This window comes from Mesoplodon densirostris, chromosome 3 (assembly GCF_025265405.1).
Source record: "Mesoplodon densirostris isolate mMesDen1 chromosome 3, mMesDen1 primary haplotype, whole genome shotgun sequence".
NCBI lineage: Eukaryota > Metazoa > Chordata > Mammalia > Artiodactyla > Ziphiidae > Mesoplodon > Mesoplodon densirostris.
In genome coordinates, this window is record NC_082663.1 from 142215742 (window position 1) to 142231472 (window position 15731).

The window sequence follows — 15731 nt, forward strand, 5'->3', positions numbered from 1 at the left end:
TTCCTCCAGAATTTCTTGCTCTTACAATACTCTGGTCACCAAAGCCTGCTATGAGCCTGTTACCTCACCTAGACAGGGAGATGCACCCCCTCAATTAAGCATTGAGGGTGCTGTGGGCACCAAGCAAGGTGACAGACTGGGTGCTGGGCCAGTGTCCAGCGGAGCAAGTGGGCTCAGACCCAGGTAGTTGAGGGGCCGGTGTGGCCGGAGGGCTCAAAGCCCCTAGGAGGCAGGGGTCAGTGTCTCCTCAGTTGTCTCCTCCGCCCACGCTTCGAATGCTCATCCCTGCCTCTCGCCCCCAGTGCTCGACTGCAGCCCCATTCTGTCCTCCTTCCAAGTAATCCTGCTCGAGCACATCATCATGTGCAGGCTCGTCACAGGACACAAGGCCACAGCGCTGCAGGAGGTGAGGCCACTGGGGGCTGCACACACACAGGGTGGGAAGGCTGAGGGGTAGAGTGGTTTGCGTTTGCTGGGTCTCGGAGGGTGTCATGTGGGAGAATGTAAATGTGTCTCCAGTGCGTGTCAGCAGGACGTCATCTGTCATATGACTATAACTTGGCAGTCCACGACCCTGCGTGGACACAACTGATCAGAGGCTTTTACCTAAAAGTTGGCATGCCCAAGGAACATGGGGTCTGGGGTTTTAGGGTCCCCTGACAGCAGTTCTAGCACTCCTCCTGCCCTGTGATCCGTAATCCCTTATGCCCACCTTCCTGAAAGGGCACGGGGGCCTTGATAAGGGTGAAGGTACTGTACAGCTGAGACACAAGTTGGAAAGGGAGAAGGCGGGTAATGGACAAGGATCACCGTCCTCAAAGAGGTCAAGGCTGTGCCTAATCCTCACAATGGGCACGTCCGCTGGGACTTTGTGCCCAAGTCAGACTGGGCAGGATGTGGGCACACCCACCGGCTTTGGGGTCTCTCCTCAGTGCTGCCAGGACACTGGGTCCCACATTACAGGCCAAGTGATGGCAGACATGCTCTCTCCCCGCAGATCTCCCAGGTCTGTCAGCTGTGCCAGCAATCCCCCCGGCTCTTCTCCAACCACGCAGCACAGCTGCATACACTGCTGGTGAGTGCCCCCAGCCCCATCCCTGCGAGTAACCCCGTGACCACCAGCCCCGGCAGAATTCAGAACCTTCCCTGTGGACTTCACTCTGACAAGCATGTCATCAGGTCCAAGTTGACTTAGGTCCCAGGAGGCAGGAATAATTAAGCATGCGATCTTTCTCCCTGTTTGTCAGGGTAAAGCTCAGATATAGCTAGCTCAGGAGAGTCCCTTGTCAGGCTCGCCTGGGTGCAGCTGTGAAGGCCCAGGCAGGCTGCATGCGGCTCTGAGCCCTCAGCATCTTCTTCTTCCAGGGCCTGTATTGTGTCTCTGTCAACTGCATGGACAACGCTGAAGCCCAGTTCACCACAGCTTTGCGGGTAAGGTGCCGGCCCTCACTTTATGGGGCAGCCAGTGCTTCTCAGTAAGGAGTCGGGCGTGGTCTGTGATGAGGACAACAGCCATACAGAACCGTGGTCAGCGGGTGACTCCACAGCATTCAGCCTGATGCCAGCGGTGACAGTGATACACCATTCATCCAGGGCTTTCTGTGTCACGCCTTGTGCTGCTCAGCTGCAGACAAGGCCAACACTGGCAGCACAGCTTCATGAGGGATAGCTGTGGGCAAGGGGGCTCCCAGCTAGCCTGCCGTCAGGCTTCCCCAGCTAACTCGGGGCTGGTGCTATGGCCTGTTCAGCCACTTTCTCTCACAGTTCTCAGTCTTCCTGATAGCCCACCAGGTGGCGTTGACTTGTGTCACAGCTACTTCTGGCCCTGGTCAGCTGGTGCTGCTCCCTACAGTGGTGCCAGAACCCACCCCACCTTGCCTGCGGCCCTCTGGAGGTCTCTTGGACCCTCCTTCCCCGTCTCAATTCCTACACAAGTGGCTGCTGCTGCTTTGGTTCAACATCAAAATTCCCGACGGATGGTGTGTGTCCCAGGAAGTCCTCCCCACTGGCCGGGGGTGGGGGGTGGTGCAGCCAGGACTTGGACCCAAACCCCACATGACCCCCAACCACACGCTGTTCCTGCGGTCCCATGACAAACATATTGGAGCATCTTTGCTCAGATCAGATGACCCTCTGGACCTCCTTGGCTCCTGCCAGGGGCCTCCAGGTGGAGTTTGTGCTTCCCAGGCACCCTTGGCCTCCTACACAGCTGCACTCCCTCAGCCCCATTGGGAATGCTCAGCCCGCTCAGCTTGGTCCCTCTCGTGGCCGTTCTTGTCCCCCCAGAAGAACTGGGAATCAGAGTCTGTCTACCACCAGCCGTCAGAAGCATTTCTGGCCTCTAACAGCTTCGGCTTCTTCCAGGCAGGGTCCCTGCCTCCCCGAGAATCAGCGTACTCCTCTGTTGTGTCAGCACACGGGTCCTGGGGTTACTGCCTGTGGCGTAGAGGGAGGGCCCAGCCAGGTCTCAGACCAAGAGACAGCAGAGAATAGACCAAACTGTGGTGTGTTCTGAGGGCAGGATCAGGGTGGCTGGCTTTTCTGTTTCCGGGATTTCCCGTAAAGTGGGTGATTGTTTTATAATGAAAAGAACTGACAGTTTTGTTGTCCTTGGGTTTAGGAGGCAAGGGGTGTGTGTTTGGAATGAAAAGAATAAGGAGATTCCAAGGTAGCCACTGTGGAGTGTTCGGGTGGCTCTGATGCCGCCAGGCGGCCCCTATGTGACATGACTGTGCCCAGCCCAGTCCCCTAATGCCCTGTGTCTCCCATTCCAGCTCACCAATCACCAGGAGCTGTGGGCCTTCATCGTGACCAATCTGGCGAGTGTGTATATACGGGAAGGAAATAGACACCAAGAGGTAGTAGGTGACATGCTTCATGTTTGGTATCCTTTGTTTCAACTCTTACTTGGAGGGGGGCGTGGGGGGAGTGTTGTCCTGTGCACCAGCAAATCTCAGCAGCCCTGGGGTATTTGCCCTCCAACAAGGTGTCCCACGCAGCGGATTGTAGGCATGGCTGGGGGAAGGCCAAGTCTAGGACAGAAACGTTCCCATAGCCAATTAACACTTTTCCCTACTGAAAACGAGCCAAGCTTTACTGAATCCCTCAGAAAAAAGAAAAAAAAACAATTTCTTCTACCCTGAGATGTCTGTTCTAGAACATTGGTTTGGCTCAGTTATGAGGAGCAACAGCTTGGGCAGCTGTCTGCATTAGGCCCCTAGGTTGTTCTGGTGCCCCAGCCTGCTGAGGTGGGGAGGTGGGCCAGGGCTTGACCTCGCAGGATAAGTCCCTCCCACCAGGTTCCCCTTGCAACACCCCCTTATCCCTGCAATTTCCCCCCAGCCCTGACCCCTCTAGAGTATCTCAGATTCGGCCACTTGTCTCCACCCCTGCGGCTTTCATTTCTTAGTTCAGGCCACTATCACCTCTAGGCTTCAGAAAACCTAGCTGACTTCCCAGGTGATTGGTTGGCTTGAATGCTTTGGGTAGAAAGCCCAGTGCAGGACTTCCCAGGTGGCACAGTGGTTGAGAATCCGCCTGCCAATGCAGGGGACATGGGTTCAATCCCTGGTCCGGGAAGAGCCCACACGCCACGGAGCAACTGAGACCGTGTGCCACAACTACTGAGCCCACACGCCTAGAGCCTGTGCTCCGCAACAAGAGAAGCCACAGCAATGAGAAGCCAACGCACCGCAACGAAGAGTAGGCCCCGCTCGACGCAACTAGAGAAAGCCCACGCACAGCACCGAAGACGCAACACAGCCAAAAAAATAATTAATTAATTTAAAAAAAAAACCTCATTTATTAAAAAAAAGAAAGAAAGAAAGCCCAGTGCAGCTGCTCCATTAGCCAGGAAGCACAGTGGGCAGGGTCATGAGGGCCTGGTGTGGCCTTGGTGGTCTCAGAGGAGTTTGGTTCCCTTGTGTCTCCTCCCCACCCCCACCCCAGTGTCTGCTTGCTGAAGGGACTGTGTGGGTACTGGGTGAAGCCTCAGCCCACTTCAACCCTCATCCACCAGCACACCCTCCATATGACAGCCAAAGGGCACCTAAGATGTCAGTGATGTTGCAGGTCCCGCCCCTTCTCCCGGCAGGTTGCTTACAGGCATGGGATTTGGGGTATTGGCACATTCCTCAGGAAGTTGCAGGCAGCCCTAGTCAATTTACTAGCATATCTGGGGCCGAGCTCTCTGATATTTAGAAATGTGGAATTATCCTAACTTGCAGACATTTCTTTCACAGCTGTACAGTTTGTTGGAGAGGATCAATCCAGACCACAGCTTCCCTGTCAGGTAGGCTGCCCCAGGCCCTGAGTTCTACTTTACTAGCTGTCTTATGCTTTCTCTGCTCTTTGGGGTGGTGTGAGCACCTGTGGGACCCTAGACTGCCCCATGTACCCCAACACGTCATACACCCCCACCCACTCCCCTTTTGTAAATCTGCTGCTTTCACAAAAACCCCACCAAGATGCGACGCTCTGCTCTCCCCTCAGCTCACACTGCCTCCGAGCAGCAGCTTTCTACGTGCGTGGGCTCTTCTCCTTCTTCCAGGGACGCTATAACGAGGCCAAGTGAGTACTGGGAGAGGGCAGGTGGCCCCGTGCCCGGCACCTCCCGGTGTTTCTCTTCTCCCAACAGCATGTGCCCAGGTCCCCTGTCCCTGCCCTTCCCACCCACTGCCAGATGGGGTGGGTGGCCCTCTGCTCAGGGCCTCAAGGCCACTGCTGCCTTTTCTTCCCCAAAGGCCTCCCGATGGGGCCTCATCATCTGTTCTTCTCATGAAGGCGATTTCTGCGGGAAACCCTGAAGATGTCCAATGCAGAGGACCTGAACCGGCTTACAGCCTGCTCCCTTGTGCTCCTGGGCCACATCTTCTATGTGTTAGGAAACCATAGGGTGAGTGTCAGGGGTCAGGCTGAGGGGCATGGGGCCAGGGTGGTGCTTAGTGGGGGGAACCTAGCAAGGAAGTGCCTCCCATTCTGTGCCCCACAATGATCGCATCTCACTGACCCCTCACCCACCATTGCTCCGTGAGGCTCAGCCAGGGCAGAGGCACTCTGGCTCAGACAGCCTGGGCAGGCAGGGCTGGGGGAGCTTTGGATCCCTGGAGGATGCATCTGTGGGGCAGACAGGGCCAGTGTTGGTCATGGGCAGTCATCAGGCAAAGCCTCAGGGCTCAGTGGAGCTAGAGCTGGTCAGGCTGCCCAAAGCTGGCAAGACTGAGGGCAGGTTCCCTTTCCTGTGTTAACTTGGGGAGAAGGAGTGTGTCCTCTCAGTCACAATCCCAAGGATTCCATCTCTGCCCATCACACATGGTGTCTTCAGTGTACTCTGTGTTTTTACCCTCACCAACAGTGCCCCCCTGGGCCTGGTCCCCACCCATGCCAACTAGTCTCTGGTGGGATCAGTTGACTCTGAGTCTCCCCATCTGGGAGTGTATGTATATCTCACCTGCTCTAACCCATCAACCATACAGGGTCTTTAATTTTTTTAAGAAAATATTTGTCAATATAAAATACGGCATGTATTTTATTTCTCATAGAAAGTCTGAGAAGCAAAGGAGAAAGTCATTGCATGTCAGCTGTCTTCCAGCTCTTTCCATTGCCTGCGTCTGCCCATACATAGGTTTTGTTTATCAGGTTGTTTTATAATTTTATGTCTGGTCTTTCTCTGCACCACTGTGTTGGAGCTTTTTTCTAATGGCAGTGAGAATTTTTAAGCTGCATCAACTCCATAGTTTAGCCAAACGCGCTTCGGCTGCTTTTTTGGGACAGATAGTGCAGAGTACTTGTCTTGGCCCATAAAGTTCTATCTGATCAAGCCCCAGGGCTTCTGAAGAGTAAGTGCTTTTAAGGAGCCTGGTGCACCCCCTTCCACACAGTCATGTGGTAAGCGTTTGCCAGGCCAACATGCCCTGTAGCTATGGCCTGAATCCTGTGGGGTATCATCACCCTGAAAGGAGGAGGACCAGTACTAAGTTCTCCCTTCTGAGTGTAGCTCCACTCCTTCTACAACACCTGTCACACTACTCACTGAGCACAGTGAGGACAGTGGCCTCAGTGTGTATCTGGGGGTTAGGCAGGGACAAGGTGCTCAACGTGAGGCTCCACTGAATGTAGGCCAGCTGGCTTGTGTCTTGGTGCAGTGGCTGTGATTACCTCGTCGCCAGATGGGGAGATTGAAGGCACACAGCCCCAGATTTTTAAAAAATAACAAAAATTTTTAAAAAGGGACTTGCCTGGCAGTCCAGTGGTTAAGACTCCGCTCTTCCACTGCAGGGGGCACAGGTTCAGTCCCTAGTTGGGGAACCAAGATCCCGAATGCCGCACGGCATGGCCAAAAAATAAATAAAGTTAAAAAAAAAAAAAAAAGTCACACAGCCCCAAACTGAAAACACAGGCTTAGAACCCAGACCTTGTTGGCTCTTGTTTTGTCCAGAAGCCACCTTCAGGATGGGCAGAGCAGCTCCTCAGCTGCAGCTTCTGGTTCATGTTTGGGGCAGTCCCGGAGGAAATTACAGAGCTTATTTGGGAACCTCTGCTGCTCCCTTTGTGCCTGGGCCCACGTTGGGTAACATGGGGCCACCAAGAGTCCTCAAACCCAGGTCCCACCTCAAGCAGCTCCAGGTCTGGGGGAGACACTGCTTGCCCCGGGCCTGCCAGGCCAGAGTGTCCTTGGGCATTACAAGTTGGTGGGTGGCATCATACAGGACCACTCTCAGGATCACACTGCTCTTCAAACCCAGGTTTTGTGGGGCAGCCCCAAGCTGTCATGGGGGAACCTGAGCCAAGGGGGACTCTCCCACCTGGCAGCTCCCTCCCAGCCCCAGGTCTAGAGGAGGAGAGTAGTTTTTCCTGTTCTGCTGTGCATTCTGAGGTCTTGGAAGGGCTTGGTTCAATTTTGAGAAGTTTTGAGACCCACCTGGAGCTTATCTTCAAGGTGCTGGCCACAGGGCAGCATAAAGTCACTGGGCTTTTGTGTCTGTGTGGCGGCATGTCCTGCACAACCGTGGCCATGTTGAATCTGGGCCTCAGGAGTTGGTTTTGAGGATTTGTACGTCTCTGGGCTACATGCCAAGTGTCCCCCCAGGCTGCAAGGTATTGCCGCATTGGGAGTTTTCCCAGTGTCACCCTGAACCCAACATTTAGGCCAGCAGGCTGTGGTCTCTGGACTGGGTGGAGTCACAGCAGTACTGCTGGTCACTGCGGGGTCAAGGATGGGTGTTTACAGCCCCCAGCGGCTCTCACTCAGCTCATCCTGGGGATTGGGGGCCGGGGGCGCTGTTGCAATCACTTGGTGGAGTCAGGGTTGAAGGGTTCAAACATCCTGCTGCCCCAACAGCCCCGTGTGTCCCAGGTGGCATCGCACAAGAGCAGGCTCGTACGTAGAAGAGAAACTTCTCTTCCTCTCTCTTTTGTCCGTTCAGCCCTCGTTGCTCCTGCCAGGACAGACTGCTGCCTTTTCCCAGCCCTGGGACCCCTGAATCTGTATTTCTAATCAGCTACGGATATGGGTCCAGGGCTGAGTGCCACCAGTGCCTTTTCCTCTGGCTAGAAAGACAAAGGCACATAGAGTTGCCCATGGCTGTACCCCAGGGAGGAGGCACATGCAGAGCCGAGGCGTGGGGGCAGTTTATTTTTCCCCAAGGTGGTCGAGGAGTACTTCGGAGAGGGTCATTTGAGATAGGCTCTGAAGTAGGAGTGGGTGTATGCCAAGCAGCAGGAGGTCCCAGGTGGGGCCCACGCTGTCCCTGCCACCAGCCCTTTCTACCACCACCCCCCGCCCTTGACTCCTCTACTGCTCGATCGACAGGAGAGTAACAACATGGTGGTGCCAGCCATGCAGCTAGCCAGCAAGATCCCAGATATGTCAGTGCAGCTGTGGTCATCGGCCCTGCTAAGAGGTGAGTAAGAGATTGGGGCTTCTGGGTAGAGCCAAAGGCTAGAGGATCCTAGGTAAGCCTTGCTAAGCCTCTGCTTCAGACTGGACCTCTGCAGGCCATAGCCCCAGTTCTAGCACATTCTCAGGCTTCTCAGGAGGCCCTGTTTGAGGGCAGTGGGCTTGTTCACATAGTGAGATCTACGCAGAATCTGATTCTGTCTCTCTGGGACCCACAAGGCTAGTTCTTGGCATCTGAGTGAAGAGTTGAGCTGTGAGCCCTGGCACTTGGCCTCAGTTTCTTTCCCATGAATGGGGATGGCAGTCATTTCTGTCAGGCAGGACGAGCCAGGGTGCTCAGCAGGTGTCAGTGTTGTTACTGCTGCTCTCCCATTTACAGGTTGTGAAACTGAGGTCCATAGACTCACCCAGGGCCCTGGGGAGGAGGTGGAGGGCAACCTGTTCCTATCTGCAGTGGACTTCATGCACCCATTCAGTCCTCCTGCCTCAGAAGTGAGCATTGGGTGCCTTGCTCCTGGTGGGCTCCTGGGTGCCCAAGAGCTAGCTGGCCAGGAAATCCCTGGGAGTGCTGAGTGCTGCATCCACAGGGAGCCCCAGGGACTTTCACTGCCCTACCAGCCCTTATATCTGCCCCTGTGGGCCTTGTTGCTCATCCACCTCCAAGGACAAAGGACTCAGGAACATAGGAGGGCACATGTGAGGGCTGCTGGCAAGTGGGCTTTGCTGACCTTGACACAGGGCTCAGGGCAGGTGATGTGCCAGGCACACAGCAACCCACTGGCAGAGCTGGGGTTTGACTTTAGGGCTCCACCCACACCCAAGGGGAGGGTGTGGGGGCAGTGGCAGGCCAAAGCAGGCCCATCCTTTGTGCGTATCCCACCCTCAGACCTGAACAAAGCCTGCGGGAATGCCATGGATGCCCATGAAGCCGCCCAGATGCACCAGAACTTCTCGCAGCAGCTGCTCCAGGACCACATCGAGGCATGCAGCCTCCCTGAGCACAACCTTATCACGGTACGGGCACAGGGTGGGAGAGACAAAATGAGGGTACTGATTGGCTCCTTGGGGCCAGCTCACCTGATCTGTAGACCCTGGGGGATACGCTTCCTAAGGAGGGAAGTACACACTTGGCTACCATTTCCTTCCATCTCCCCAACAATCCCTTAACTCAGCCTGGCCTCAGGAGCCCCCTTGGATGGGCAAGATAGCACCAACCCAAGTGGGTGATGCAGGCTGCTTCCTGGGGGCCCATCTGACTCCAGTTTGGAAGACGCAGGGTCCTGGCTGGTGACCAGCCCGAGGAGGGCAGTGTTCCAGGCGCAGACATGTGGCCCAGCAAACCCCTGCTCCTCTTTAAGAAGGACCTCACTTGTGTGTCCTCTTCCCCAACAGTGGACAGACGGCCCGCCTCCTGTGCAGTTCCAAGCTCAGAATGGACCCAACACCAGCCTGGCCAGCCTCCTGTGAGACCCCTGGACAGGGCCACTCAGCTTCTTCGGGCCTCTGTGAGGCCTGGTGTGTCCCCAACTTCCACACAGATGGCACTTGAGCTTTCCTTAGAGACGTGTTGGCGTGGCTGTCCCCAGGCTTCTTTCCCGACTGTCTCCAGAGCTTCCAAGTCCCTGGGGAGTGTGGAGGGCCAATTCCCGTCCTCCCAGGAAGGGCCGGCTGGCCGTTCTTGCCGAGTACCAGGAGTCCGGGTGCTGAGGCTCGCAGGTGGGATTTTGGAGCCAACTTTCCAGAGCCATCCTTCAAAGTGGACTTGAGCTGCCAGTCCTGCTTCCACGTCTGAGTCATATCTTCAAGAGAGTGTGTCTGGGCGGGGAGTGGAGTGCCACCCACCGGCCAGCTCCTGATCCTGCATGCAGGGGTGGTCCTTAACCACCGAGGTGCCACATGACTTCCATCGCCTGGGCCTCTATGCTGCGCTGGAGTGTTTCCTCTGCTCATGGCAGCTTCCAGTGCCCAGAGACAAGACACCAGTTTCTGGCCCAAAATTAGAGAGAAGAAGTCATTGCTCATGTCAGGGACAAAAATGGACATCCTGCCACGATGCTTTTCCCAGCTTGCCTTTCTGTCCAGCATCCATCCTTTTGGCAGCTAGGGCCTCTAGCTAGGGGCCCTGGGGGACCCAGGAACTTGGCTTCCAAACATCTGCACCTTGACTGGATTCACTGTCCAGCCGCGTGTGTGTGTCTGTGTGTCTGTGTGTCTGTGTGTGTCTGTCTGTGTCTGTGTCTTCACAGAGCTGGCGCCCAGAGCAGAAACTCCTGTGTTTGCACCAGCCACCCTCCCCCTGTCAGCGTCCATAGTGCGGGTCAAGAAGCAGGGGAGAGGGACCTTCCTCAGCCCAACTCAGGGTGCCAGATCAAAGGGGCTTGCTTTCTGGCAGCTCTGCAGCCTCCTTTGCGGAGAATGTTTGCAGACACCTGAAGCTCCACCAGCCTGCAGGCAGCCACTCCCTTGGCCCCCTGCCCTGTTTTCAGAGGGAAGGAGGAGGAAACCTACCTGCCTTGGGTCTCAGAACAGCATTGGAAACTTTTCCTGAGCTGGACCCCAGGAGGCTCTGCCAGGCCCAGGCAGCCATTCTTGGTTCTGTGCTCCTCTTGGATAGTTGAGGAGGTGCCCCAGGTGATGGTGACGTTGGGGGCAGTCAAAGCAGCTGCCGCCTTTAGCTTCCGGCACCTGGGATCATCTCCCTGCTGAGGGGTGGTGAGTGGTTTTGCTAGTCACAACTGCTTGTTGGTTCAAGTCTAGTCACCCAGCACTGTGAAGGCTGTTTCTCGAAGCCTCAGTGTCTGTGAAGGAAGGAATGTAGGGATCTCTCAGGTCAGCTGCCTGGGCCCTGAGGCCTGGGTGTGCCTTAGCCATAAGCAAGCCTGTCAGCAGACCTCCCTGCTCTGGGCCACTGCCCATGTCAGGGACCTACTGCCCTCCTGGGGGCCCGCAACAGGCATGCAAGTGAGCTAGTGGTTGAAGGGATGGGCTGGCAGTTTTGTCCTAAGAGGACCCACCCTCTCTGTGTCATCCTGGGTCACTCAAAAGAGTGGTCCTCTCCCATGCTCCCTGGGGCTGCCCCCTTGATGACACCACTGGGCCTGTGAGGTCTGCAAATGTGGGTCTGACGTCTGGTCATGAGCTGTCCACATCCTGTCTTCCTCCCCCCTCCAGGATGCCCCCCAGGTCCTCCCCTCCACCCAAGGGACAGAGCACCTGTCTTGCTACAAGCGGCGCCTGCAGGCCAGGGCCCCACACTGTCGAGCCTCTCCAGGCCCACGTTTCTTCAATCACACTTTACATCGTGCTTGTCTCTGTGTATTTATTTAAACCTTTCTTTGCTTCTAGGACATTTTGTATGTAGAGCAGTTGAAATAAGAACCTCCAAACTTAACGTCTGTCCTGATGTTAAAGTGCTTTTAGTGACCACTTTGTTATCTACGTATATGTAAAGGTTAACTTCCTAAGTTTACAGTTAAGAATTCAATACTCGATATTTAATATTCCACTCTAGCTTTATGGAAGCCAACCCGCGTGTACTGCATGCGTGCATGTGTGTGAGCTTTGAATGTCCCCTTCACTGCAGCACCCTTCAATTACATAAAGCTGTCGTAAATACCTGTGGGTCTAAATTCAGTGCCTCACAGTTCCTCAATCATAAGAATTTAAGACAGAGCAAGCAAGCCCCCAGGGAAACATAGCTAGTGTCATATAGCTAAGTTTTCAGGAAAAAACAGATAAATAAAAACTCCAAACCCTTAAGCATACAGGGGTGTGAGGGAGTAGCAGAAAGATTCCTGTTGGCAGGTAAATTAAAGCTGGTCAGACCCCTTGTGTGCGCCTCCCACTTCCTCCTATGAGCAGTGGTGGCCCTCAGGGCCTACGGTTCTGGGGATGTTGGTCCAGGAGGTGCCAGGTTCCATCGGAGACAGCTGCCTTCCCCTGTTGGATCCCCCCAGTCGCCCATGGGTGAGGCCAGGGTCCTCCCCCTTGGGTAAGCACTCCCCGTCCCATTTATTGGGAGCACAGGCAGGGAACTCGGAAAGGGCTGCCTGGCACGGTTGGTAAATTTGTTGGTTGCATTGTCCTTGTTTCCTTAAAGGGTTTTCAGTAAGTATGTTTGGCATACGGTCTTTTAATGGGTTTGCAGTGTCCTTTGTTTTTAGCAACCTATATCTTCAGCTGGTGCTTTTAATCAGGAAAAAAAATTCTGTAAATACAAGAATTGTTTAAAAGACATAACCGTAGAACATAGCTTCTCGTTTGTAGATTTCTTTTCCTATATATTCAAAGTAAAATAACTTGCGGGAGCCGTCACTCACTGTGTCTTTGTTGTGCCGTCTGCCCCTCACATGTGCCATCCCAAAGACTAACCTTCCCCGCCCAGCCAGCGGGGCCACAGAGACTTCTGCTATGAACTACAGAGTGTGAGGATGCAGAACCCGATGCCCTGGACTGGAGGACCTGGTGGAAACCTGAATCTGTTCCCCTCTAATGATGATGTTCTTCAGTCCAGCCCTGCCTAGAGGGGAGGAAACCCCTGAGACATGGCATGCAAGGCCCACAGCACTGTCTGTCCTGGCCCTCGCCACAGACAGACTTTCTTGCCTGCCGGGTGTTCTATTCCCTGTGTTCTTAGAAAACTCATGGGTCAGCCTTCATGTGCCTAGGTGGTTTTTTTTTTTTTTTTTTTCCTTTTTGAGGTGAAAGTCACATAAAGTTAACATTTAAACATCTACAATTCAGTGGCACTGAATACATTTACTATGTACAACCAGCACCTCTGTCTAGTTCCAGAACATTTTCATCACCCCAAAAGGAGACCCCATCTCCATTAGCAGTCACTCCCCATTCCCATTACCCCAGCCCCAGAAAACCACTAATCTACTTTCTGTCACTATTGGATTTACCTCTTCTGGGTATTTCATATAAATGGAATCATATCGTGTCCTTTTGTGTCTGGTTTCTTTCACTCAGCCTGACGTCTTCAAGGTTTTTCCACGTTGTAGCGTGTATCAGTGCTTCATTTTTATGGCTAAATAATGTTCTGTTGGATAATGGATGGACCACATTTTATCTAGCCATCCATTGATGGGCTTTGGGTTGCTTTTCCCTGGTGGCTATTGTGAGTAGTGCTGTTCTGGATGTGCCTGTGCATTTTGTTTGAACACGTGTTTTCAATTCTCTTGGGTTGTGCCGTGCTTTTAATGTGCATGTATTGTGCCAGGCTGCCACTCATGCTGCATCAAGGCCCTCGTGTTGCTCTTGTCCCTGTGCCCCGAGATGATGCCCATGTGGCCTTGACTGCTCCCTTCCAGGGGCACTTCTGAAGGCTCCTTTGGGCCGTCGTCCCAGGGCAGAACTGCTGGCCACTGGATGTGTGAGCGATTCCACACAGACAGTGACACAGTGCAGAGAACATACTTGGGAAGTAGATGACAGGAACTCAGCCAGGAGGCAGCCACAGGACTGAGAGGAAGACAGTAATGGGCCTCACAGAGGCTAGCAGGTGGCCAGGGCAGCTGGCCCGAGCATCAAATGCCTGGGGAAGGGGTTGTTACTAGCCTTTGACACCTACATCCCCAATCCTCAGAACTCCTGCCGATCACTCTGCCTATTCCTAGCCATCTTCTCCGTTTGTCTGAGGCCCAGTCATGTCTCCCACCTGCCTGCTGCCCAGCCTCCTCCCTGAATGGTCTCTGAACATTCTGTGCTCACTCCCACCTGTTCCCCTGCCAGGGGCACTCTCCTTGTGGCTGCTGGGTTTCACTGGGGAAACATCCTGGCCCAAGCCTGACATAGGGTGTGTAGATCCATGGGGCATCCCAGAGGGAAGAGCGCATGGGCCAACTCCAGACAGGCTCAGCAGATGCCACTGTGGACACCTGCCCACAATGTGCACGTGTCATAACACCCAGTCACTGTGGCCAGTCCCACCCCTCCACCACCAAAATGCCAACAGCAGGTCTCTGCCGTCCTGCAGGGGAGCCTGGACCCTACACCCCCAGGCTGATGGGCTCCTGGGGGCCTGGAAATTTAAAGTATTCCCCATGTGTATTGGCTTCCCCCTTGGCTTCTTTGAGCTCTTTGGGTTTACATTTCCCCACAAAGAAAGCTATTCAGGGAGATTCCTGCCATGTTTCGTCTATGCAGCACCTCGCATCAGTTCTTCCATTTGAACCACAGTGGCTTCTTCCCCTAATAAAATCCCAGTCAGCTCAGAGGTGCCCAGTGGAGGCTGACCCCAGGTCAGAGGAGGCCCCTCCCTCCCAACCCTCTCCACTCCCCACCGCCCGCTCTGCTGGTCCTCAGGGGGTCTGAGAGGGGAAGGGGGGATTGCTGACAATTTTTAAAATATTCCACCACAAATTCATGCTCACTTGGTGAGATTACAATGCATTTGGTTGGGGGGAAAAAGGAAAAGGTTTGTTTCTATGTGAATTTGATTTTCTTAGCACTTTGATATTTTTTGATACTTTTTTCAAGGGATATTTTTTGATACTTTTTTCAAGGACTCGAAAATAAAGGGACTATTACAGTCCCTTTGTGAAAAATATGATACTCTCAATGCATTATGGCTGCTACAACAAATGTCTTTTTTTTTAAATTGGGGCTTGATGTTTATTTATTTATTTATTTATTTATTTATTTTTGGCTGTGTTGGGTCTTCGTTGCTGCACGCAGGCTTCCTCTAGCTGAAACAAGCGGGGCACTACTCTTCATTGTGGTGGGCAGGCTCTAGAGTGCAGGCTCAGTAGTTGTGGCTCATGGGCTTAGTTGCTCCGCGGCATGTGAGATCTTCCTGGGTCAGGGCCCAAACCCGTGTCCCCTGCATTGACAGGAGGATTCTTAACCACCGCACCACCAGGGAAGTCCAACAAATGTCATTTTAAAAATATCAACATTCTTACACTAAATTAGGAGTTTATGGGAGAGAGATCAGCACTCGTTCGTCCCCCTGTTGTGTATGCAGAAAAGCTCTCTAAGACAGAGCCTTAGAAGAGGACCACTTTGTCAACATGTGTTTGTTTTGCTTTGAGTGTTGTTTCTAACCACAATTCTGAGCATCATGTATCTGTGCAGCTTGGAGTTCAGGCTCCATCTGCAGTTAGACATGCTCCGCCCAGAGCGAGTGTCTGTGTGGCCCTTGGAGGATGTCCTGCTACTGCAGGGTTCTGAACACAAACGCTCCCCTAAAGGGTTAAGTACAGACTGCTCAGAAGTAACATGAACCGGAAGTAAATCTCCCACTCTGTCACCTGTGTGTCACCAGTGGCTGCCGGTGGCCCAGCCTGCTCCTCAGCCGCCAGGGGGCGCGGACACCCCGGGCAGTGTCCCCATCAGGCAGGGCAAGCAGGCTGGGAGGGCTGGGCTGGATGTCACCAGACCCCAGTATACCCTGGCTCTGTCCTTATCTGCAAGGATGTGGGCTGACCTTCACCTCAGGGCCTCTCAATTCCCCTCCTGTAACATGTAGGTCAGAGACGCTGATCCCCATGGTTCTCTAGGTGTCAGGGCTGCACCGTTCATTCCCTCATTTACTTGCCAAAGATTTATTTGGCACATGCTGGGTGCTGGGAACACAGCAGGAACCACACCAGATAAAGTCCCTGCCCTCAGGGAGTGGACATTGTGCCAGGAGCTCTATAATGGACCTCAAATAGGAGTGAGTGCTGTCCTGCCTGCGAGAGAGGAGTAGTGCACTGTAGGATGGGACAACCAGGGGACTTGAGGGGTGGGGGAGCTCTGTGACAAGACAGAGGGGACGACTTCCTCAGCCAAGCCAGTCAGAGCTGGGCAGTTAGATGGTGTTTCCAACTTCTGCTTACATGGCCAC

At 54.0% G+C, this 15731-nt stretch overlaps 1 protein-coding gene across 2 annotated transcripts in view; it reads left to right on the top strand.

The window, feature by feature from the left end:
- Window positions 1-12211, top strand: part of MAU2 (MAU2 sister chromatid cohesion factor) — a 34416-nt gene extending 22205 nt beyond the window's left edge. The window contains exons 10-19 of one of the 2 annotated variants that reach the window (XM_060093950.1): window positions 303-406; window positions 998-1075; window positions 1366-1431; window positions 2775-2861; window positions 4242-4291; window positions 4492-4569; window positions 4783-4894; window positions 7811-7901; window positions 8784-8911; window positions 9290-12211. In XM_060093950.1, coding sequence (XP_059949933.1) covers window positions 303-406; window positions 998-1075; window positions 1366-1431; window positions 2775-2861; window positions 4242-4291; window positions 4492-4569; window positions 4783-4894; window positions 7811-7901; window positions 8784-8911; window positions 9290-9364 — 869 coding nt within the window. In that variant the 3' untranslated portion in view covers window positions 9365-12211. The remainder of the gene's footprint in view (window positions 1-302; window positions 407-997; window positions 1076-1365; window positions 1432-2774; window positions 2862-4241; window positions 4292-4491; window positions 4570-4782; window positions 4895-7810; window positions 7902-8783; window positions 8912-9289) is intronic. The other variant, XM_060093951.1, reaches the window with a different exon arrangement.
- The last annotated feature ends 3520 nt before the right edge of the window (window positions 12212-15731 follow it).